Source organism: Neopsephotus bourkii, unplaced genomic scaffold, assembly GCF_033783945.1.
Source record: "Neopsephotus bourkii isolate Nb327-2 ecotype Australia unplaced genomic scaffold, CSIRO-AGI_Nbou_v1 NB_1780, whole genome shotgun sequence".
Lineage (NCBI taxonomy): Eukaryota > Metazoa > Chordata > Aves > Psittaciformes > Psittacidae > Neopsephotus > Neopsephotus bourkii.
The window spans coordinates 6,448,408-6,474,194 of record NW_026902254.1 but is presented as its reverse complement, the minus strand read 5'-3'; the positions used below and the strand labels follow the sequence as shown (position 1 = coordinate 6,474,194).

The following is a 25,787-nucleotide window of genomic DNA, read 5'->3' as shown; positions in this document are numbered from 1 at the left end:
CAGGTGGCTTGACTTCAAAAAGTGGTGTGATATTCTTCTGCTTTTCCTTTTCTTCTTTTACCCCTCTTCAGTTACTGAGGATTTGGTGCCTTTTTTCGTGGATTGGGGTCTTGATTTTGAGCAATCATGCTTGAAACTACAGGCTGATCTCACAAGATATTTTCCAGTTAGAGAGTAAGAACAATATTTTTGTCATTCCTTCATTCATTTATTTATACTTCCAATTGTGATGCCTTTTCTGAGGAAATGTTAGCATAGTTTAGTTTGATCTTGACTTGATTTATTTCACTGGGTCCCTATTTTGTTTTAGAATGGGTCCTCACTGAACATAAGGATGGTTTGCCACCAAGACTTAACGTAACTTGGTAGTGCTAACCAGATTACAGCGGAGACGCATTTCTCATGAAACTTGAAGAACTGCAGGATAGAACAGGCTACTTAGGGCTTTGTAGAAACTGGGATCCAGCCCCCACCCAAGACTGAGGACCCCATTTTTCTTCTGGTACACCCCAGGAAATTTCTGAGTTATGCTGCCTTTTACTCCAGCAGTTCATCAGATCATGCAGCAAATATTTTCTAAGACATGGAGTCAGAAATATACATGGCACGTTACAGTTCTGGAGCCACCAGCTTGTACATACCATACTGACATGGTACGCCAGGGCTGGGAGGTTAATGTGTCTGATGGGCAGCCTCATGTTCTGTATCTCTGCTACAAGGCCGCTCTGGCCATGATGCTGACTTACAGTCACATCCTCCCTGCAGCTCATTTACTGTGTGCACTGGCTGCTGCCAGGAAATATAACCAAATGAGCTTTTATACTTGAATGGAAAAGTACTGTTAACATTACTACTTTTCATTTCTAAGTGCTGACAGCCTTCATGAGACAAGTATCAAGAGTCCCTGTCCCAGGGAGCTTACAGACCGAAGAAGATAAATGCACTGTGAGGCCACTGCATCAGAAAGACACACATGATTTCAAAGGAAATAAATAGCTCTACAACAGGAAGGCAGGAGAAAGGTGGTTTCATAAATGAGTGCTTGGCTTCTCTAAAGTCTAAAACCAGAGTGAGCCTATAATGGAGTGCATTTCCACTAATGAAGCATCCAGTGTACATTGTATATTTAGTTTGGATTTTCCTGTTGTTGCTCATCTTGATGGCCTTGATCCCAGGCACTCTAACTTTCCTGTATGAGTTGCTGAAAATGTATCAGATGATTACCTAAATCTTGAGGTTTACTGGTCCATCATTGTTTTTCTAGCAGCAACCATGGAGTGAGGCTGAAAAGTTTCAGTCCTCAGTGAGCCTCACAGCAGCATTTGGCAATTTTGTGCAACTTTTTCTTTTTTTCCCAGTTTCACGATTCTTTCTTTTGCCATCCAGACTGGCGCACAGGTCAGACTTACTCTTTAATACAGAATCGAAAGAAAAGTTTTCATGTTATGTCAGAATCTGAAGCTTTAATGGCTTTTTACATCCATAGCATTTTTATCTTTTAAACTCTGTCCAGCCATTCCCACTGCATTTTCAAAATGGCATCTGGCCTTCAGTTCTGAGAATATAAGTCTTCATGGCTTTCTACTGGAAGAGAGAATTCACTTGGTATGGAAGGTAACATAGGCAGGGTGCTAGAGGAAGCAGCAGAGCCTTTGACAAGCACATGGCAGACCATTACTTTAAAATGCCCTAGGATTTCTTCTCTCAGCTTCACATAAAGCTCTTGGAGAGCTAGGGGTGCACCACAGATGTGCAGACAAATAGTGGTAGGGAAAATGGGAATGTCAGCACTATGCAGCGTTACCCCTGCAGTGGCTGCCATCAGTGCCCACAGACCCTGCTTAACAGCACCCTGAGCAGACAAAGCAAACAAGTATTGGGTGAAGAAACCTAGTACAAAAGACATGCAAAAACTAATACATCTGTAGTGGTCTGTGCTTTAGTTCCTTGTGAAATAAGAATGAGAAGGGGCTGTTCAGTCTGGAGAAGAGAAGGCTGTGTGGAGACCTCATAGCAGCCTTCCAGTATCTGAAGGGGGCCTACTACAAGGATGCTGGGGAGGGACTCTTCATTAGGGACTGTAGTGACAGGACAAGGGGTAACAGGTTAAAACTTAAACAGGGGAAGTTTAGGTAATACATAAGGAAGAAATTCTTTACTGTGGGGGTGGTGAGGCACTGGAATGGGTTGCCCAGGGAAGTTGTGAATGCTCCGTAACTGGCGGTGTTCTAATCCAGGTTGGACAGAGTCTTGGGTGACATGGTTTAATGTGAGGTGTCCCTGGCCATGGCAGGGGGGTTGGAACTAGATGATCTTAAGGTCCTTTCCAACCCTAACTATTCTATGATTACGATTCTAAAACAAAGTTTTGGAGGAAGGCTTTGAAAGACAAAAAGATCCTTAGCATCAGTGGATGTTTTGCATCCTGATCCTATTTTCTCAAGTTTTGGCATTCTAAAGCTTTGGTATTTTCAGTTGAGACTTGAAATACTGCTGTTTAGTCTGAGATTTTCTGCCACGTCTGCCTATTCAAATGTTTTTTACCTCAAGGAAGAAAGAGCAAGATTCTGAAGAAGGAGGTTTAGATAAACCAAAAGAAGACAGACATGCTGGGTCTAAGGGAGTTTGTTGGACTCTTTCTTCATTTTTTTTACATGGCAAAGCAATGAACTGCACTTAAAGCTTATGATACAAAAAAAAAATAACCCGCCCTATTGCAAGGGAAAAATGAGTGATATCTTCTGGATTTTCCTGCGGGTTTCCTCTGCCCACATTAAACTGAAAACAAGCTTTTGTCTGTCATTCTCTAGGTTTTGAAGTCATAGATCATCTCCTCTAACAAGTGCAGTAAAAAGCATACTTAATATGCACACATGGACTTCTGCATGTAACTTATTATAAAATAAAGGTCTTTAACATTTTGAAGTATGTTGTGATCTTGTTAGGCTTGTATAGCAGTTATTATTAATGAGAATAAAAGACAGGTGTCTCTGTGAATACAAATACATTTTTCATAGTTGCTTTAAATAAACCAAAGTTAAATAAGACAAAGACAATGCTGTATGAATACTGTGTTCTCCAGTATCTTATAATACTGTGGCACTCTCCTTAAAAAAATACTTGAACACATCTTCTCATGTGGAGAAGAAGGATACGTCACTGGAACACATATGGCGCTTTTCTGCTTTAAATTTGAATTTCCTTAATTTTGCAGGTTTAACTTATTCCCTTAATGATAGTTTAACAGGCTTTTTTTTAATGGTTCAGTTTTGTTTTATTACAGTTGTCTTAAAGGGATATTAGAGATATAAAGGTTATTAGAGGGATAGAAGAAGGAAAAATTGCGCAGCCATGCACAGACTTATGGAAGAATGTGCAATAGTTATTTCCATCACACTGTAATATAACAGTCTCCATGTCAGTGAGTGAAACATTATGTTTTTTCAGTTGAGATGTATTATCTCAGCTAAAGTATATTAGACAGTCTGCTGTGTTATGTTCTGCTCCATCTGGTCAGTCATTTAGGTTCAATAGCAAGTATCAATGGAATTGTTTCTTATCAAGTGTTTCAGTGCGGTTAAATCCTTGATTTGGTAAAACAGTCTGAAAAAGTAATTACTGTGCATATGCAGATTTTCCTGGTTTTTAAGTTTATGGCACCCAACCATACTTGAAAGTAAGCAGAATTGCAATGGGGAGAATAGAATAAATGCAGTTTTCTGTTGCTTGCACTCTACAGTCCCTAGTTCGCAGAAGCCCAAACAGACTCCTCAGTCAGGAAGGTCAGGGCTCTGGACTGGAACACAGTAGAGTCAGAGATAAAAAGCAGCAACTGTCTGTAAAGTACCCCTCTTCCCTAAATTTCTGGCCACCCTTGAGCACGTTTGCACTTCTTTTAGCTATGCTAGCTTCTCCAAACTGCAGTGCTTTGGTAGAGGACAAGGGCAGCTTTTGGACAATGCACTCTGGAAGGCATAAGATTTAAACAAGAAAGTGTCTGTCACAAAAGGGTTACAGAAGACTACCAAGTCAGTCACCTTGATTCCTTATGTAATCAAAAGAGGCAGTAGTTTCAAACATCTAAATGAGATACCTCATGCCTTTAAGGAGAGCATGCACGTACTTTGGTAGAGCAACCAGGGACTCCCCCTGGACTGACCAGGGAGCTATAAAGGACCCAGGTGGTTCCAGTGATCACTTCTTGTGCAATACCTTAGTGGGTAAGGCTTTTGAATAGGAATATTTGATTCTTGGATCTCTGTTTTCTGAATCTTTAAACTCATTTTGATTTCTCAGGAGCTTAGATTAACTGGTTCCAAGCCCCTGAGATTTGTGAGACCAGGAAAAAGCCAGTGAAAATAGTTGACTGAGCGTGCTAGTGAGAAGAAGCTTCTGTTGGGAGGCAGATATATTGGTTTCAGCTTTATGCAGCAGGAATTGTTTACTTGTTTTGATTAAACAGTTCCTGGAAGCAGAGTGCTCTCCTGACAACAGGAAGACCAGATTCTGGGCCTCCAAAACCAAGAGTTCTGATGGTCCCCTTATCTCAAATGAGCACTCAAACAAGTAGAGAAGAGGCATCAGGATCATTTCTGTTTGAAAAGTGTTTTGGTCTGATCTCAGTCCTGTTGTCAGTGGTCCAAGAATGACTCCTGCCTTATGCCTCTGTGGGGACTCATGGAAAAGATACATTTCATGCTATATCTGAATTGTAATGCTATCAGCTACCTGTCTCTTCAGGCTAGGGTGTTTCTGAGCAAAAATGCAAGGCTATATTTAGGTCCCTAGAGCCTTTTGCATCACTCAGTTGAGGTACCATTAGCCTTTAGGCACCTCCAGGTTATGATAGTAATGAATTCTCAGCAGTCAGCATAGCTCCTTCGGCATTCAGCACCTACATTCTGCGCAAGTCTCAGGTGCCAAAGCTGATGGTTTAAACTGACATTGCTCCACTGACTGACAGATTTACACCAGCTGAGAATGTGGTGGTGGTGGTTCAATTTATGGGACAAACGTGCAAGCGTGTAGGGGATGAACAGTAGGGCCAGTAGTGCCAGGGATCTTCAGGCCAGAGGCAATCTGAGACAGGAAGGCTGAGCACCCCAGCCACGTGTAGCTGGTGCTTCTTTGCCCTAATTACCTTAAGGTCAGTGTTTTGAAGTTCTCTTTTTGCCTTGATTTGCTTGCAGCTCACTAAATGGCTCTACCCTCAGCAAACTGGTCATTCAGAAATTAATGAAGTGCCTTTCATGGGGTTTCCTAGTCCTTCTGTTACTCTGCTGAGCATTTCCACTCAGGAAGGAAAGATACGACCATGGCTCCATTATTTTAAATGTATCTTTGATGCTTTCCTCCAAGTGTCAAAGGAGCAATCAAATGGCACCCTAGGCTATAAAAATCAGAGACCTCAGTCAGGTTGGTTTTCTGAAGAAACCAGTAGGTAATCGTGATCACAGAATATATTTTATTATCCTGCATTCCCCCCCAGAAATATTTATTTTAATGAAAGAAATCTTCTGGACCCCTAACAGCTTTCCCTCTGTATTAAGGTATGGATTATGGTGGAACAGCTGACGATGAATCACCTTTTGAGTCATCCGAGTTTTTAATGTCATGTTTGTTGTACATTTTGTTGTGTCTTTGGCACATTTATCCAATTATTGTGTTACTTTATACTCCACAGCTAAGATTTGCCCAGTATTGTATAGATCCGAAGAGAAAGCGAGCTCCTAGTTTGGAAGAGTTCACAGTCTTGGAGGGGAGGTAGAAAGGAAGAAAGGTGCAGTAGGATACTAAGGGAGCTGTCTGTCACTGTGTAGCAGAACAGTGGCAGCAAACAGTGAAACCTTCCAGGAGCACACCACCTCAGAAATGTAATGTCATTTAAACACCTTCAATGCTTTCCATGAGAGAACTGTTTCACTTACTAGCAAGATCCACTGGGTCTTCCACAAGAGACTACTACTGTAATTCTGCATCCTCTGCACATCCATGTGTTTGCATGCTTATATGTATAGGTTCATTTCTTACATATCTTTTAAAAATATGCCTTCCCTGTTGCTGTTTCTCAACAGGAGGAACGTCGTGTGATTTATCTGGGTAAAATCAGACCTGACACAACCAGAACAGAACTGAGGGACCGGTTTGAAGTTTTTGGTGAAATTGAGGAGTGCACAGTAAATTTGCGGGATGATGGGTAAGAACTTTTGAGATTACTTCTTCTTTGGAAGCTGCCGTATGCAAAAAAATTACGGCAGTAAGATTACTGGTATGGGAGTTGCCAATACAAGTGCTGTGACAGATGACATGCTGAGTTCAAAACCTTATTTATTTTCTTTCATCCTTATTTATTAATCTCGCTAGTTGAGATTTCCTGTCCCAGAAATAAGTATTTAGCTGCGTGACAGGACATGCTGAGAAATGGATGCAGTACTTCTGGCATTTCCACTGCTGGATCTCTTACATGTTCTTACTTTCAGGAAGGGGTTACACTAATGTGTGTTAACTCTTTTCAGCTTTTGTTCACAACTGTATTTTTCAATTGCAGAGACAGCTATGGTTTCATCACCTACCGCTATACTTGTGACGCCTTTGCTGCTCTTGAAAATGGATACACTTTACGCAGGTCAAATGAACCTGACTTTGAGCTGTACTTCTGTGGACGCAAGCAATTTTGCAAGTCTAACTATGCAGACCTAGGTAGGTATTTTGCCTTATGTGAATTAAAGTGCATAACTGGAACCTTGTAACTTGGGAGAATTTAGGGTTTGCTTATTTGTTGCTTATATTATTTAAATGATGGGGGGTAAAGAAAGTGGTTTGCACTTGCTGCAAGAAGTTAAAAAAATCTGCTAATCTGAGTTCTGATATGATCCAACTTCTTTCAGTTGTTTCAGACTGTAAAAAATTCTTTTAAAGCACATTTCCATCGTTATAAAAAATAAATGCTTGATATTCAATAATACATTTCTATATTGAAATAATAGCACAACAGAAATCTCCTGCATGCTTTACTATTCACTGCTATGCTATGACTGCTTGGTCCTAATACCTGATTTATTTATATGAGCAATAAACAGAGAACAAAGTAGATGCCTCACCCCAAAAAATTCGTTATGATTCTTAACTTTGCCATGAGTTGTGCTTATAGATGTGTAGAACTTACCAAAGACCGTCCTTAACCACAATTCATAGTTTTTCAGGTTTGAAAGCTAGAAAGGCTTGTGACCACATTTGACCCTTAGTCTAGCAAAGGTTACTGATCTCAACTGGTGGTTCTCAAATCATGCATAGGCATCTATGTATGAAGGTGTGCTTTACTGTAAGGGTGGTGAGGCATTGGAATGGGTAGCCCAGGGAAGTTGTGAATGCTCCGTAACTGGCAGTGTTCTAGTGCAGGTTGGACAGAGCCTTGGGTGACATGGTTTAGTGTGAGGTGTCCCTGGCCATGGCAAGGGGGTTGGAACTAGATGATGTTAAGGTCCTTTCCAACCCTAACTATTCTATGATTCTAAGGTGTGTCCTTGCAGGGACATCCAGTCATGATGTAAGAGGCTCCAGTCTGTGGAGAGTTTAGCAAATCTCTTGATGTTTGCTGTCGCACTGATGCAGGGCAGTATTCATACCAGTCCCCAGCCCCCAGTATGCTGTGATAACACCAGTCCCAAGTGTGCATACTGACTGCCGTAACACATCTAGTCCTGTCCTGTCTGGGCAAACATGTATGGTGCTGTCCTATACTCTGGGTCAGGGTGCGATGCTCCCCCTTGAAAGGATGTTTGGAGATGTTCGAAGTCTTTACAGCAAAAATGCTGATGTTAAGTATATGCATAAAGAGACCATGCAGACTATGAAAGCAGCCTATGTAATGTTATAATGTATTATAAGCTCACATCATTTAATTATCTTTTAAAATGTAAAGTATTCATTAAATGTTAAAGCTTTTCTAATACCTGTATAAATAGACTAAAGTTATCAGAGATACTCTTTTTCTGCATAACATAGCAAAGGACATTTTGCCGTTGATTCTGTATTAATCAGATATTGTGGGGTTTTATGAATAAATGACCACAGTGATTAAAATCTCTCATAACCCTGTAACACAGTGCCAATGAAATCTTGTATGGGCTACCCTTAGCTTTGTACAGTGCGGGAAGAGAATACAGATATATTTTTTTTCTAACCAATTGATGTCTTTTCAGAATAAATGATAAAGATGATACACATTGTTCACAATGAGTATGCTATAATTCACTTCAGTGGCTAAACAGATAATGTAAAGCTAAGAAAAGGCAATTGACTGCTGAAGAGATATAGGGTTGATGTTGAAAATATAAAAGGTAGCAAGGCATTTGTTGAAATGTAGGCTGATAAAAACAGTAAAACCAGATTGAAGTCTTGACTTGATTTGACTTATCTTCATCAGTGGAAGCCAAGGTCATCTCTGTATCTCAGAAAATCTGGGGTTTAAAATAAGTTGTCTGAAAGGAACCCTCTTGAACATTATTCATCACTGGGAGTATTCCCTGGCAGGTCTCTCCATACCAAGTGGGATTCCCAGAGTATCTCTGTGAGCAGAGTATTTTCACTTTGTCCTGCTGACAGCTTGAGCTTCTGTACTTCAGACTGCATTCCCTGTATTTTGCAGAGTAGCTGATAGAACTACATAAGGAAATGGCAATATGAACTTTAAAATTCATGAGCTAGTACAAGGACAGAGAGAATTAATCAGCCTTGGGTTGAGTACAGAAGAAAGAAAACACTTGAAAATAGTAGTCAGAAGTTTTAACACCTCTCCTCTGTGAGAAGATATTGTCTTAACAGAACTTGTAATGAACATTTAATGCACAGTGTGTCTTATAGTGGTAGATGGGGAATTCTGATTAATTCAACACAAGAAATGGCAAGAAAAGGGCACACTCATAAAGGAGCTGTGACACAGGAACTGGGAAGAGTCAGTATTAAGCTGGGATGACTCCAAAAGGAGATCCAGTGCTTGCAGCCGTGTCAGTAATTGCTATACTGGAGCTGCATGACCACAAATGTACAATCCCTCCTCTGTGCTAGGAATAAACTGACATCTGTATCTGAGCAACCAGCAAAGCTGGAGCACGTATTGCAGGTCACAGGAGCTGGACCATTATTGCTTCTGTGAGTTATCATGTATGCTGCAAAGAGCGGAGGAGCCCACCTGAGGTTGCTTGTACGGCGTTGCAGAGGCTCTGCCCTGAATTGCTCACACTTAAAACAAGGAAACCCCCAAAAGATCAGAATGGAAGCAAAACCAGAGATTCAGGGATGTGTAGGGACTTGTACAAGAGCCTGAGGAAGGGCCAGCAGAAGCAGCAGTGTGCTTTCCATGCTTTCTGCAGAAGCATCCCCCTGCTACCTTTCTCAGGAGAAGTCAGTCTTGGGTACGGTGTGATGAAAGACAACAGCTGAAAAATGGTTGTGGAGTTTGTGTAAAGCATCTATCAGGATTCTCTGGACTACTTCGAGACCTACACATAGCAGTGCTGAAGTCCTTGGAGAAAACTCTTCCCATCTGCTCTATATGTATATGCAATATATGGTTCTTCCCAAAATTGATGACATGTACTGCTTTTGTTAAGCTCTGCTTCCTATCAGAAAGCTCTTTCCATTCCTAAAGCTTCTCTGATGACCATTTCTGGGCTTTTATCATCCCATAAAGTTGTGGGCTTAAGTGTCTTGTTCATACTGTTGTACAGAGAAAATAATGTAAGTACTCACTAGTGGTTCTTGCCTCTTACCTGAACTTTCATCCTTTGGGTTTCAGATTCAAACTCAGATGATTTTGATCCTGCTTCCACTAAAAGCAAGTATGACTCCATGGATTTTGATAGTTTACTCAAAGAGGCACAGCGGAGCCTGCGCAGGTAACATGCATCACACCTAAGGAAAACGGAGGGATGGCGAATACCTCACGGACATCAAGTCCTTCAGTAATGGACAATTGAAAAGTCATACTTAGGAATTTCTCCTACTTTACACTCTCTGTTCGAAACCATGGTTTACATGAACACAGCTGCTCGACGAGTGGAGAGGCAGGATGGCTGTCCAGTAAGCACACACATGTCCATGGGTGTCAGCTTTGCTTTCACGGGTGACCGGTGGCGGGGGAGCCAGGTGTTCCTTGCGAGTTCAGTGCAAATCACAAGACATGGCAGCAGTTCCACAGAGATAGATGAACAACAATGAACTACAAAATCTGTACATACTGCATTTTAACAAAGAAAAAAGGAACAAAAGCAAACAAAAAAAAACCAAATTTGAGTACTATGGCTGCTGATATCTGGGAATCAGACACCGCATTGTTATTTTTTTTTTAAATGAAGCTTCTCCTCACAACACGGTGATAATATGACAATCCAGAAGAAACCACAGGTCCCAGAAGCCTACAATATTTCAGCTTTGTTTAAAGGTTTTTGTTTTCTTCGGGGATTTGGGGGGGTGGGGGAGGGCTGGTTTTTTTTTTAGTCCTTGCAGAAGAGAAAACGAAAGGCTGAAGCTTCCCTAACATTTTGAAGTTTCATCTTTTATTTCTGACACCCATGTAAGTGTCTACAACATTGATCTTCCACAGCAAAATTTTCAAAGCCTTGTTAATGGTCAAATGTGCAGCTTGTTCAGCAGTTTATTCTAATGAGCGGACGTAGTGTTACATTATTAATGAGAGTTGTATGTAACTATCTGGGTGTGTGCACAGATAGTTTATTTGCTCCATTCTCTAAAGTAGTTGAGTATTTACAAATGTTAAATGGAGTATTTTTATTTATGTACATACTGTATGACGATGTTCTTTTTTGTTACAGCTATGCACTGTAAATGCAGCCTTCTTTTCAAAAACTGCTGAATTTTTCTTAATCAAGAATACTCAAATGTAATTATATGAGGTGAAACAATTATTGTACACTAACATATGTAGAAAGCTGAACTTACACTTATATATATTTGATTGTAAAAAAAAGAAGCGTGTGAGTGAGGGTGTGCGTGTGTATATGTGTGCGTGCGTGTGTCTGAGTGCACAAATGCTTTACACACATTCATCCCTTCTTGGTGAGCTTCTGTAAGAATTTTGTCAAGAATTATCCTAGCCCAAAAGGTATTAACCACTTCTGCAGTATTTTTCCACATTTTTCTCATTGCTTGATTTTCTTTTGCAGTTTTATACACTGAATTTGTTAGGGGAATGAAATTTTCTCATCTAAATTTTTCTAGGAGATACCATAATTTTATGTAAACTCTCTCAAATGGGTAATCATTAAGAAATGTTTTTATTTTATGTATCAACAGTAGTTTTGGAACTAGAGGTCAAAAATCTTTTTAAAATGCTATTTTGTTTAATTTTTGTGATTTTAATTTGAAAAAAATATGCTGAGGTACTAAGTACAGTATGATTTTTACAGTAATTCTGTGTCTAAACGCTGTTCTTGAAGCCAGTAATCTTTTCATTGGCAGAGTTTAACGATGGAATTTATCTGTATTTTTTACAGTTATGCATCCTGTATAAATACCATTCATTCCTTTGTTTACTAAAGAGACATATTTATCAGTTACAATTATCCTATTTATTATAAATTATAAGATGACTAAAATAATAAAAAGGCCAGTGGAAATTTTATACCTAGGATGCATGATGGTTGTCAGTCTGGAGTAAGTGCTTTGTTTGGGAATTCAGCTTTTGCAGAAGCAGTGGGTTGGTTGTTTCGTTTTTTTCCTTTTTTTACTACGCACTAGCATGGCCTCAGATGTGCCCATGACATTGTTGCTGATGACATTGCTTGTGCTAAATTAAATAGAAACTTCAGGAAAGAAAAAAAACCACAAGAGTAAACTTACAGCTATTCTGAGCGTCAGAATTTCATCTGAACTTGGAGTCTCAAGACTGAATCAGCAAAGTTTGGAATTTGCTTGTGAATGTATAGGTTTGGTATTCTATTACTGTTTGGCATTCATGACTCCTCTTAAAGGTATGGCACACCGAACTATTTAATCTCCTTTCCCACTCCCAATCTTAGAAAACTGATTCCACCCCATGCCAGTGCAGTTGATTTTGATGGCTGCATTCATTTTATCACCAGCATATTGTGTTCTGAGAGATTCCACTGTCTGTCCTGTCGGATGCTTGCTTGATTTTTTGGCTTCTTATTTCTCAGTAGATAGATAGCAATAAAATAAAAAAAATAAAAAAAAAAAGAGAAGAGACCTTTTTCAGAGGTTCTGTGTTACAACTGTAACATTCTTTAATCTGCATAATTCTTGTTGTTGCTCTGTAGGTTAAAAATGCAGGTATTTTAACTTTGTGTGAATGCCAAACTAAAAGTTTACAATTTTCCTTTCTGGATTTTGAGTATCTTCTGTTGTAAAGAAAAATATTAAAAGCAATAAATTATTTTTAAGAAATCAATATTTAGTATATCATAGTATGTGTTCAAGGACCAGATGCATTACCTATTTTGCCTTTAAATTTCTGTGATTAAATTTTAATACATTCTCTTTTGCCCTATATTGCTGACATGAATAAGTTCGTGTGGGCTTTGGGAGGGGATTATTTATTTTTTACCAAGCAGGCATAATGACATGAGTCAGGGGGCTGGGGTTGTTTTTTTTTTTTCACTGGCCTGGCAAACATTCCCATCCTGAAGATGGCTTTCCTCTGTGGATTTACAAATTACATATGAAATCAGTAGATCTAGGATTGCTGAATAAAGCCATTTGTGCCCTCTATAGACACTGTAGTAGGTAACCTGTCAAAATATAAACTGCTTCCTTTTTTTCTCCCCCAAGAACATTTCAAATTAGCACATGTACCACATTGTCACCAGAGGCAAATTGCAGCATAGCTCTGTGTGTCTGTTAGATGAAGATTGTACTGTTCTTTCATGCTGTGGTAAGTACCACATCCGCAATACAGGTAACAGAACTGGTACTTAGAAACAATGGTCTTTCCTAGAGCTGTAACAAAGTAATTCCTACAGAAGGTAAAATTATCCAAATTCAAATCCAAACAGAGGGAGCCTAAAATTGGGGAAAAATAAATACCTGTGCTAAAGTACTGTGTAAAGCAGTTGGGCTGCCATCACCCAGAGCAGCAATGGGAGGAAAGTTTGTGCCTCTGGGGTATAAGACTTGGGTCAGTTGAAAAAAAAAACAACCACACCTTCTCATCCCTTTAGATGTAAGTTTACAGTAGGTAATGATTATGTGTCCTTTTTTAATGGCTGTAATGAGAACTTCAATCACTGTAGTATAAGATCTGATCTATAAACAACCTAGAATAGCCATGTAATATAATGTGATGATTCTAAATTTGTACCTATGTGACAGACATTTTCAATAATGTGAACCACTGACCTGATGGAGCTACTGTAAGATCTGTACAGTAGGTGAACATGTAAAGCTATTGGTTGGACTACACTGAATGGGGAAAGTGAGATACTAGTTAAGCCCAAACTGGGCTGTTTTCCACCTGCCTATTCTACATGTACTTTTGTGGTTTAATTCATTGTATGAAATTCCTGTGATTTTTTTTTTCTTTTTTTTTTTTTTAATGTGCAGTACACATCAGCCTCACTGAGCAAATAAAGGGAAACGAATGTTTCAAATCTATTTCTGTTTCTCTTTTTTATCACAAGTGACAGGTTTTTTCCCCCTCAACTGGTCGTGTTCTGGGTTTTCTGTTACTCTTTCTAATGGTCATAATTGATTTCAGATAGTCCAGATCCTGCTCACATTACTGCACTTTGGGCAGGGACAGAACCACTGGTTTTAAATGTATCTAATCTAGAAAGGTGCTATCAGCCTTTCTGCCATGAGTACACAAGGTTGTTGAAGGGTTGATGTAAACCTTGCAGGAAAACTTGAAAATGCTCAGTAGAGTTTTAGGAGTTGCTGCCTCAAGTCAGGAGGGGGTAGGAAATGCAGAGGTTTTTCTGCATGGCCATGCTTGGATCCAAGTTGCACAGGCAGTAGGGATTGACAAGTCCAAAATGGCTGGTATCTTCCATCCTGAGGTGCTAAATAACAGTACTAGGAAAAAGGCATCGTCATGAGAGTCCTTTACCAGCCTCTCTTTCTCAGCGGGCGGGCTAGGAGGGTCAGGCAGGTAGGTGGCTGAACAAGCATGGGTTTTCAGAATCTTTCCTGGAGAGTACAGGATGCAGCATGATGGGCTTCCGCGTTGGCATTGCTACTGGACAGGCAAGAGCTAAATGAGGGACTGGCAAAGGGTGTTCACAGCTCTCTTCTTTACATGCACATAAAAGGGGGAAGGAATTGCTTTGCTTTGGTTTGTCCAGGGTTTGTTCACATACTGCTGTAGTCCTACGGCATTGTGTCAGCAGCTTTCTATGGGGTTAACAATGCAATGCTGTATGACTAAGTCCACTTATCTTGATGTGTGCTTCAGAAGGTACCCAAGGCATGATGTGAGGAGCAGCGTGGGGTAGCCTGGTCGAGGTCTTCAGGCAGAGAGGGCTACTGCGTTCACTTGAAAAGATTGCCTTTCTCCAGACAACTGACCTCCACCTCATCTCTGTTCCTAACATTGATGTTTACTTTATACTCTATAATGATACATTTTTTACTTGCAAAAATGTTTAGCTTTTGCATTTTCACCATTTACTAATACAAACTGTTGTGCTTGGTTCTCACAATGGTAGTAGAGCAAAGTTCTTTGCTGCATGGGCTTCATGCTGTTGACTCACTGCTCCTGATGGAATTAATGCTTAAAATGCAGTGAGCCAAATCCGTCCCTGATGTAATTCTTAGTGTTGCTGCTGTTCCACAAGGCATGAATTTAGCCCAATACTTCTCTAGTTACTGTGATTTCTAATGTGATTTGTTTATTAATTTCATATTTTTGCATAGCACTGTGATGCTTGCGAAAAAACACTGTTAGATTTCCGGGAAAGTATTGCTTTTTACCTCCCATCCCCTCATGTTATTGAGGTTTATTGCATAAAATCAGGACCTTGTTTATTAAGAAATCATGCCTTCCATTGCCTGTTCTCCTGGGTTACCATTTTCCCCCACAGTGAATACCGCAAGCTGAGCACCTGAAATCAGATTCAGGCACCTCAATGAGTGTCCTGATTTTCAGGAACCCAGAGCATCTCGCAGCTGCCATTGACTTCAATTAGACCTGCTGGCTCTCAGCACTTTTAAAATCAAGGCACATATTTAAAGCCCCAATTCAGTACAGCATTTACATTTGTGCTTAAGTCCATCCTGATTCAGCAAAGCACTTAAGCGCAAGTGGGTTTAGATCCACTGAAGTCAAGTGCTTGGATGCTTTGAATAAAAATAGACTCCTGGACTGGGGCCTAAGAATCCAAATACAGACACCAAAGCCTAATTTTAGGCTCCATTTGGAAAACTTTGGCCTTGCCTTCCACCTTTAACCTTTAACGCTTACAGAAAACACAAAAACACCTGTCAGGTCATAAGGGAAAGAAGGGGAGGTTTAGGGAAAACAAGTGGAAGTGATGGAAAAAATTCTTCCTTGTGGAAAAATATTTGAAAACTTTAAAACCAACTCTTGCAAGATGCCTTGGTTTATTGGTATTATTTCATGTCACACTTTCAGAATCTCATTCAAGATTAACATGCAGTTACTCTATTGTCCTTCACCATTAATTAATAAACTGCTATATTAAACTTTAACCAATGCCAGCTTCCCCTGCTTTTCCAGGAGTCACACTCTTACCATTGATATTCCATGTTCACAAGCAAACTAATCTATAAATCAATTTTCTCTACTTTATCAAACAGCAGAAAGTAATAAAGAAGGTCACAAATAGTACAGTAGTTCCTTGGAGGTTTGTAACATCATAATTTAAACCTCGGAAAGATTGAATCAAAAGTTGAATTAATCCCTAAGGGAAAAGATTCTATATAGATTCTATTGATAGACATAGGGCAGCCTGTCTTCACGGGGAGCTGGTATATTTGTTAATACTTCAGGGCAAAGGAGACTAGTCTTCCCAGCAAAGAAGAAAATGAAATCCTCCAAGAGAGGAAGTGAATGTGTCCTCTGTGCTTCCCATTGCTGTGCTCTCCTTACACCACTCTGCTGAAAAAGAGAGAAAGCCAACTCATCTCTTGCTACATGATGTGCTTTGCTGAATGGCCAGTGTCTGTGCAATGCAGTTATGGAAACTGCAGCTGGATGGAATACATACATAAATCGTAAACTTCACTTGGTTGGTGTTCATTCCTCAACTGGTGCTTTTTCAGTTTAACAACCTCAGCCTAAAATCTGTTTCTGAACCCAGAGCAAAATGAAAGGTTGGGGGTTTTTATGTGACAAATTTTTGTAAAGTTACAAATATTTATTCTGCATCTGGAAACATTCCTCAAGACATGTTTATTTTTTGAGTCCCCTTGAATTCCTGCAGCTTCCTTTCAACATGCGTTTGAAATCGTAGTTCTGCAAAGGCATTTCTGATTCTTTTTTAGTGAAAAAATAATCCATCACCTTAATGACACTACTGAACCTGATGAATTGAGCTCTTCCAAATTCAAATTGAATTAATGCGGAGAAAAAGACTCCCATATAAAAGCAAACAATTAAAAATAAAATTCAGTAATGGCCTCTTGGAAAAGTTATACCCACAGGTGTGGTAAGCAGTGAGATCTGAGATGAAATGTACCTTTTTGGAATGAGTGCATGGTGAAGTACAAGATGATAGAAGGTTTGCCCTTGCATACTGACTGTTTACTGACAGTATTTGTTAGTAGAAGTAACTGAGCTGCTCTCTGACAAGGGCAGATGAACAGAAAGCAGGTACAGTTCCAGCCTCTCCAAAATCAGTGACTGAACTCCAACCTTTGTCAGCCTTTTGCATTAACCCCGGCTTGTGTAAACAGTGGACAGTGATCAAATGTAAATAATCTCATGTGCCTTATTTGCGTCATGATAGATTGTCAGCGAGATGTAGCGTAAATGAAAGCCAAAGCTAAGGATTAAGAAAAAAGTCTCCTAAAGAGCACAATGTGTAAATTGCGATTAGGTCCCTTAATCAAATAAAATATTTGCTACAATTTTTTTTGACTGCGTGCATTCCATTCTCTATTAAATTAGTGCTTGGTAAAGTCATAAAATTATTGCAGCCATAACGTTACTGTGCTATACCTTCAAGGCAAGGCATTCAAGGGATCTTCCAGTTGTCCTCGGATTATTGACTTTGGCATTATGAAAAAAGCACATTGGTGCCTTATACTAATTCTTTCCTACTGCATTTGCCACTCGGGCCTGTGCTTATTCATGCAATGTGTTGGCAGTAAATTTATTAAAAAAGAAAAATCAACCACACACTTGAAAAGTAATGGAGTGCTTGCTTTCTTTTTTAACCGTTTATTGGGACCATACCACAGCTCACTGTAGTTTTCTATTGCATGAATAATGCATTGTTGTAGCTAGGCATGCCCTCAGTTCTACACTCCTGCCAGCAAGTAGTGGAGTGGTGAGTGCTGTTGCTGAATAATGATTAATTACTCGCCCTTCTGAAGGAGCCTGGTTTTGTAAACTGGTCACACAGCGTGTTACGTGGATTGTGTCTGCTACACAAAAGGTTACTTGCAATCACGTAATTGGACATAATGATGCCCATCACAACAATTCTTTGGTACAAATCTGCACACAATGGAATCTAGATAGAAAACATTTATTTACGTATCCTGTTTGCCAGAGGGTATGAAACTTCACTGCATTGCTGCAGTGCTGCCATTGCTCCTTCTGCAATGCTGACATTTTGGGTGAAACAGTGTGATGGCTTCTTCAGGAGCCCCCAGCCACGGCTTCACAGCATTGCCCTGTGACAGCCTGCTGGCAAGGTCTGAGAGGCACTTGGCTGCTACTGTCTGACAGCTATGTGAGCGGGATGCTATGCTGATGCCTGTCCAAACTCTTGGTGGGAAGCTGGGATGCAGTTCCTCACTGCAAAGTCTGGAGTTTGCTTGCAGTAGGGGGTAGGCATACCTGCCTGTGCTCATACCTGTCTGACCTGGGAAGGGTGAGCAGGGAACACAAGTCTTCCGATATATTGTACTTTGTTGTGTGGTCAAAGGAAGAAGGGCATTCAGAAGCACCAGTCTACAGCCTACAGCCACATCTTTTCTGTACCCTGGGGGGGAAAGATCTAGATGTTCTTGGCTCCTGGTCTCTGGAAAACAAGAAGTGCTTGTCCAGGGCTGTCCCAGGGTCACTGGGATCACCACTGGCAGAACTGATGGCAGAGCAGTGACATCCAGACCTGCCTGGTCTCAGCAGGAGGCATTTGTCCAGGCAGGATCTGTGTGCTGTTTTGAAGCTGCATGTGTGTCACTAAGATCCTGTTGGTCAAGCTTGTTAACCATGCTGTGGAAGTTTGAGTTGCTAGAGGTGTGGGGCTTGGTAGGCAATGGGCCTTCTCTTGCTCTGGAGAAGATGGAGAAGCTTGGACAAGTATCTCTGACCCACAATGACATGGCAAAGCTGGCTGCAGCAGCCCATGGTGGCTTCTTTCCTTGTGCAGTGACCTGGATTGCCCAATAGCTGCACAAAAGCACTGTCCTGATCTGGTCAGGTGGGTTGGTTTGGAATCAGAAGCTGCATTTGAATGGGCAAGGAAATGTGTGGTTTGAGAAGCTCGCTTTGGACATTCCCACACTACTGTTGCATGTCTCAGTGTTCACAAACTCCTTGGCGTCTTTTAGCCAAACTGCTCATTTTGTCCAGTGCTGTCTCAAGAAAGACAAAATATTATGCTTATGCTTCAGCATGAGTGTGGTAGAAGAATAGGTGCCCTATAAAACTTGCTTTCCTTTCAATGAGGTGGACTTCACTTATGCAGTGCGAATTTCTACTCCATACATGCAGCAATGAATGAACTGCCTCCCATGACCAGATCATCAGCAGTCTAATGAATTATGTGCTTAAATGCAGCTAGAAAAGGTTGTTGGAGGGAAAGACCAGCAAATGGCACCACACTACGACCAATGTGGCAGCTATTTCTCCTGACATTTCCCACAGCCTGCAGCTTTGCCCGATAGCAATGTCACAGCCTCAGCCACCACTTTGCCCTCTGACACATGACAGCTATGCAAACCACGATGGAGTGCTATGCACCCTTTCAGTGAGCACAAGGCAACCATGAGACACTTTGTGGGGCGCCAGGGGCCCGGTGGAGCACACCGGCAGCCCAGCAGGAGGGTGGCCAAAGCACCATGGGGGGGGCGCTGTTTGTGTAACAGCTGTCGTTCACCAAGTCAACAGCTGGCATAATTCTGCAGCTAATTTCTCCTCCACAAATAGCTCCTTGAGCAGTACATCATGCACAGGCTGATTTACTGCAGCGCTCTCCCATGCGGGTTCTCTGCTTTGTAACGATCTTGCCCAGGCGGCTGTGCAGCCTGTCCCTCTGCAGCAGTGGTGACAGTGTGTCTCTGCCTCCTCTGGTTCCATGACACAAAACGCGATGTGCTAGACTGCCCCACCACCAAACCGTGCTGAAACGGACCAACATGGTCAGGAGCTCCTGCAGAATGGGAGCCAGGAGGAAACAGCACAGGCAGGAGGAGCATGTAGGCAATGGGCAACAATGCAGGTAGGAGACAGAAGCACTTGAGTCTCATTCTCTCAGGAAATGAGGGTTAGAAAGCCCCCAGTGGAATCCTCCACTCTGATGGCTCAATAGTGTTGGTTTTGTCTCTTAGCCACTCAGACGCTGTCCATCTGACTAATAAGGTGTCAGTAGTTTCAGATGCAGACCTTTGCATATTTACAGCCGGGCATCTATAATGAGATTTTTGTGCAAACCTTAATGAGAGTGGACAAAAAATGGACATGAAGCATCGAGCATGAAGCCTCATAGCTGTGAAGCTGCACTGAGAGGCTTATCAGACATATATCACAATCCCACCAGCTCTTGCTTGTGCTGTTACTAATCTGTTGACATTGTATGAAAGCTGATATATAATTGAAGAGCCTACATATTCATTTAACAATGGAAAAGGCATAGCAATAATAAGACTGCTTTGTAATGAGCCTCTTAGAATGCTTCTTCATAGCAGGAGAAACTTTGCAGGTAGCTATTTATGCTTTTACTTGAATCTCATGGCACTGGTCTTGCTCTACAATGTTGGGGCTGATGAGATCGGATGAGGTTAAGCTGCCACAAATAGCTGCTGACTGGCAGTTTATTCCCTCACATGCTCAACAATGCCAGACTCACTATATGTCTGGGAGGCAAAGAATACAGTTAAGCTAGACAAATAGAATAGGAACCAACAACAAAGTGAATCCTGTGCTGTCATATACATTTTTTATTCACATTGCATATAAATCTTGTCCAAGCTCATGGGAGAACTTTATCAGCCCTTTAAACTCCCATTTATTCTCCACCCTTCTCATTCTTTCCACTATTAAGAAACAGATTTATTTTCTGAAAACTACTCTTAATCATTGTGCAAATAGCAATGGAACATTTATATTTAAAGTCATAAATAGAAGATTTAATATGAGACTCGAGAAAGATAAATAGAAGATTTAATATGAGACTCAAGATTATTGGGACTTATTTGTGTTTATGGCATCTAACACAGATGCTATTCTCAGTCTCTAATAGAAATGTTAATGATGGGATTTCATTATTCTTATTTAGATTTAATTTGAGGTTTCTTTCCTGTGCCATAATGTGCATGGGATAGTTCTACAAGGCATGAAATGAAGACATTCAGTGCCCCAAAATGCTAAAGATAGAGAAAAAGAAATCAGGTTTAACTGAACATGGCAACAATCTGAAGATCTGTGAAAAATGCAGAGTAATAGCAAGCATGGAAATCTGTCTCTTACTATGCTGGTTAGTGATGAATCCCTAGAATAATCAGTCTTAGCTTTTGATGATAATAAGAACATAGTAAAGCAGGGGTATGGTCAGCTCCATAGTTTGTCCTTTGCTACAGAACTAATATTGTCAATTCAAGTACCTCTGAATATAGGAAAGTGGATTGTCAAGTCCTGTTAGAGTGGTTCTTCTTGGATGAATAGGAAATGTTTTCTCTTTCTCTTGGTTATGTCTGCCTTTATTACTTTATACTGCCAAGGGCAGTATCTGGCCCTTGGAACTATTTATTTCTTGTGTGCAGAGAGAAATATTATGCAATATTTCCATTGCTCCAATTTGCTCACACAGGTTCAAGTGATGCCAAGGAAACTATTCCTTTGGCCAAACTGAAAGTTATATGGATCTTTGGTTCCTTTACCAGGGTTGTAAGTCTTGTGTAACATTTGAGCTTTTAAGGTATGTTTAATCTCCAGTAACCTGCTGGCATGCCTGCTCTTCAGCCAACATACACATATATACCACATAAGCATGTTTATATGTGATTCTATATATATATCAATATCCCAATATACAAAATAGGTATGTGCATGTAGACTCCTCATCTGGTACTTGTCACTGAGAAACTCACCTTTACAATAAAATATAAACTACAGTAATAGTTTTTTTTTCTCCAAACAAGGCTGTAGGCTATATCTACATCCTTATGTTGGAGATTAATTACTTTTCATAGGCCAGCAAGAAGCTCTGATTTCACTTGCACCCTGGCTGACATTATTGCAAGGAGCCTTTCTGCCTGGGTACCCATCACAAATGGAATCAAAGGGAGTGCCTTCTGCTCTCTGGTCATCGCAGCTCACTGGCATTCACAGTGGTGTTTGTAAACTGGTCAGGAGATATACAGTACCTGTTGGACTCATGGTAATTTGAGCCCTTCTAATCATTTGTGTCAAATCTGTTTTCTATGCTTTTTCAGTTATAGTAACTGAATTCAGGGCTGCCCAAAAAAAAAAACAAAAAAAAAAACCAAAAAACAAAACATAGTTGTTCCTTAAGCTGTTACTTAGAAACAGATTTGTGTGCTCTACAAGCTGTTGGTGATGGGCAGAATCAGACCCTTTGAGTTTAACCCAATAAGCCCACAAACAGTTAAAAGATGGAAAGCAGCAGCACCTGGTTTTGGCTCATACTGAATTAGCACCTTTGGAAGCTGCTATTCAGGGACCTGGTGTCTCCAGCACTGTAGGGCCCATAGTGCTTCCACACCAGTTTGGCTCCTTCCTGGGAGCAGAAACTGGCCAGGGGATTCAGGGAATTGCAGGCTTGGCACCGTGCAAGTACAATCAGGGACTACTTCAAGTTGAAGCAGATTGTCATTTCCTTAAATCTGGGATGGTCTATCAGCCAGTCCAAGGTGTGTGAACTGGTGATAGATACTTCTAGCTATGAACTCCATCCTCTATTTATACAAAGCCATATCTGGCAGCTGGACAGGGGTTTGATTTGTTTTCCCTGTTTGCATATGTTCGTTCTGTGATTAAATTCATAGCTGGCTGCAGTATTCTAAATGTTGCTTTCATTCCCTGGTCATAAACCAGGAAAGAGTGTCCTCCAATACTTTCAGTTCATAGTGATGACACTGTGAGGATTTGTTCTGGCTTTTATATCTAAGAATGCATTTTTTTGTTTGCTTGTTTACTTATTGCAGCACAATTGGTACTTGCCAATAGCATCTCTAAACTGAAACAGTTAATGTTACATGCAACACCACCAGATGGTTCCTCAGCCCAGCCTTTCCAAATCACCCCAAATTGCTACAGCCTTGCAGAAAAGGATGGGAGCAGGTTGGCTTCTGGTGGTCAGGACGTTCACACCAGTGGTGACTCTCAGATCTGAGTTTTGCACCGTGTTGTATGCAGGCTCAGTACTCAAAAATCCCACTCTATTTTTGAGTGTTACCTCCATTGTTTTTCTGGGGTAAATAGCCAATGTAATTTCCTTTGATGATATCTGACTTTATATTTACAACACATGGCATCTGTTTATTAATAAGATCTATCTACTCCCATTTAAGAAATGTTTCTATTCAGATCTGTAAAGAGAAATAATTGCTCAGTTCTACTGAATTTCAGTTATTAAGGGAAAAAGTATCTGAAGATTTGAAGATACCTTTGCTGCACCACTTGATGGCTTTACAATCTCTTCCTTGTGTTTTTATCACTTCAGCATTGCACTGTCTTTCCTTCAGCTTTTGACGAAGTTGCCTCCTTGATGAAATCACTGAAAACTCTGGCCCTGGAAAAGTGCTTTATCTGAGATACCAAAGACAAGTTTGTTCCAAAGATGTTCATGCTTTGCAGTCTTTGTATTTAGACCTCTCTGGTGATACTACAAAGTCTCAGCAAGTGCTGGTATTGTTTATCCTGGCTTTGGGTTGCTCTGGTAGAGAGATGTTCCCTTGTGAATCAAGTGCTCTTTGAGGATAAAATGTTCATCAGAATTCTTAAGAATTACAATATTACAATTTTCATCACATAAGTTTGAAAAGACATAATTTATGTATTTTTTACCTACTTTCCTAGGGCATATTTAACAAAGGGCTTTTTCCACCTCTTCTGTTGAACTTGGTAGCAATCATGTGATGGGGCAGAGAAGAGCCTCCAGCCAGCCCATTTGTCTGAGTATCTGAAATTAGAAACCTCTTGTGGATTAATTTTTGGCATCGTTTTGCAGTCATACATCGTTTTATTTCCCCCCTCTTTGCACTTCTCTTTATTATATGGTGCTCCCTTCCAACAATATGTAGACAAAATGCAGATATACAAATAGAGGCAATTAACAAAGTAATTAAGAATAAAACTACTGATGTCTAGTAGTATATACTACTGGTGTGTGTGTATATATATGCATGTGTATGTATAAACACATGCATATGTTTACACTGTATTCAGTGTGTTCACTGAAAATATTCCAAGCTTAAACAGGAAGAACAAATTCTGGAAGGAGCTGCATATCTTTCACAGGAACAACCTCAGCTGACCCTTGAGGATGGTCTGATAGATATGAATTGCTACCGGCATTATGCTATTGGAGAAACAGGGCTACTTTGCCAAAAAATGAATCTATTTAGTCATAAACACTTCAGCTAAGTTGATTTAGGGTTTATCTAAAAAAGCCCAGCAGGTTTGGTATAAAATGAAAGGGAGAATGTTAATTTGGATGGCAATTGTTTTTCAATAATGCTAATTTGCACTAAACATCCTGATTTACATAAGCAGACAAAGGCCAAATATTGGGCCAAAGAGCACAATGAAACTTGGGTTCAGTTATGGGCACAAACAGGTTGGAAACGGAGTTCACTAAAACCAGCTTTTTCAGCCTTTGATAACTTTCAGTCCCTAAGTATTTTCCAGTGGACACCTCTGTCATTGAACTTAACCCAGTATATGTATACTTCCTTTCCTTAATTGTCCTTCACAGAAGTGTTGAAAGTAATCTAAGGGGTTCTTGGACCACAGGCTGAAAAGCCCCGCAGTGCTCCCACTGCTGCTTTCTTCCTCGCTTTCTCCTTGGTTCTGCTTTTCCCATATGACAACCATCTCCACCTTTGGAGTCATAGGAGATTCTTGTTCACCTTGGTATTGGCCTAAGGCTGCCTACAGGCACTTCACTGCTCTCATCTAAGACTCCTCTTGATGCATCTTGTAACACAGCCCCTGATGCAGCAGGTGGGGTTATTTCTCGTGAAGAATGGGCAGATTTTACAATTTGTTTTGTGGCTTAGGCTGGAACTGAACTGATGCCACCAGTGAATAAAAAACTTCTCTTGTGAGCTTGTACATTTAGGTACATCTGTGTTGACAGTCAGGCAAAGGTCTATCCAAGAGAGTCTCTACTATTGCTGAGGGACGTGTAGGGCTCTACTCCTCCCCAGCCCCACAGCTCCAGTTACCACAAGCCCTCCTTCCCTCAGTCTCATAGTCAAAGTGGGTGCCTAGGGGCAGTCCGCCAAATGATTGCTTGAATCTGCCTCTTCTCAGTGATAAAAATGGAAATATCCATTTGAAAACAAAACCTTTTTCCTCCACTGTTTTTGAGTGGTTGGTGTGGTAAAACTGGAAGTCTGGAGAAGGCAAATTGAAAGTTGACTGTTATCTCAATGAAACATTTTTTCTTTAATGAATGAAAAGTGAAATTATCTTTAAAGCAATATTTAAAATTATGTTATTGCTATTTCAGTTAAGTTCATAAAAATGCAACCTACAGCTAACACCTATTCGCAATGAAGTTGCTTAATTCAATTTCTTGAATTGTCTTGACATCTTGTCATTCAATTTCTTGAATAAAGCAACTGTAATTCCCATATACTAAATTTATTTGTCTGGGCCATGAATTAAGGGTATATACAATGCAATCCTGGTTTTTCCAGGCTTATTTTCTAGGAATCTGATTTTACCCTGCATTGTTTATTAGCATGTATTATGTCTTTACAGCATTACATCATTGTAATCTATTAACATACTATCTGAAAGCCTAGGATATACAGAACTTTCGATGATGGTAACAATATTGGTTTCTTTTATATCAAAACACATTTTCTTATTTGGAGGTATAAATGGCTATACACTGCTAGAGTGTATACTGGCTGTATTTCACCTGGCCTTAGCTGTACAAGAATTAGTCTGCTTGGGTACTTAGGCTTGCCCTCAGTCAGTGTTTTTCTTGTGCAGTTTCCCAAACCTTGTAGCCCACACAGCTTGTACAGTGATTAAGGGGGAACAAACGCTACTTGAGGAGAGGATTCTCCCTGTTAACTATGTAGAAAACAAGAGGCTGATTTAGAAGCCTAAAACTTGGATGGATGATGTTAGATGTAATGAAACCTGTGCTTGTGGTGTACCACACCTCAGCCCCTAGCAGTAGGTGTGTTTGTCATTACCTGAA

General features: G+C 40.4%; 1 protein-coding gene across 5 annotated transcripts in view; it reads left to right on the top strand.

Moving 5' to 3' along the window:
* The window catches only part of PPARGC1A (PPARG coactivator 1 alpha), a 369,556-nt gene extending 355,927 nt beyond the window's left edge, over positions 1–13,629 (top strand). For 4 of the 5 annotated variants that reach the window (XM_061379712.1, XM_061379710.1, XM_061379711.1 and 1 more), the window contains 3 exons: positions 6,075–6,196; positions 6,548–6,699; positions 9,797–13,629. In XM_061379712.1, coding sequence (XP_061235696.1) covers positions 6,075–6,196; positions 6,548–6,699; positions 9,797–9,900 — 378 coding nt within the window. In that variant the 3' untranslated portion in view covers positions 9,901–13,629. Of the gene's footprint in view, positions 1–6,074; positions 6,197–6,547; positions 6,700–9,796 lie in introns of those variants that run through there. The other variant, XR_009729473.1, reaches the window with a different exon arrangement.
* Positions 13,630–25,787: the final 12,158 nt, after the last annotated feature.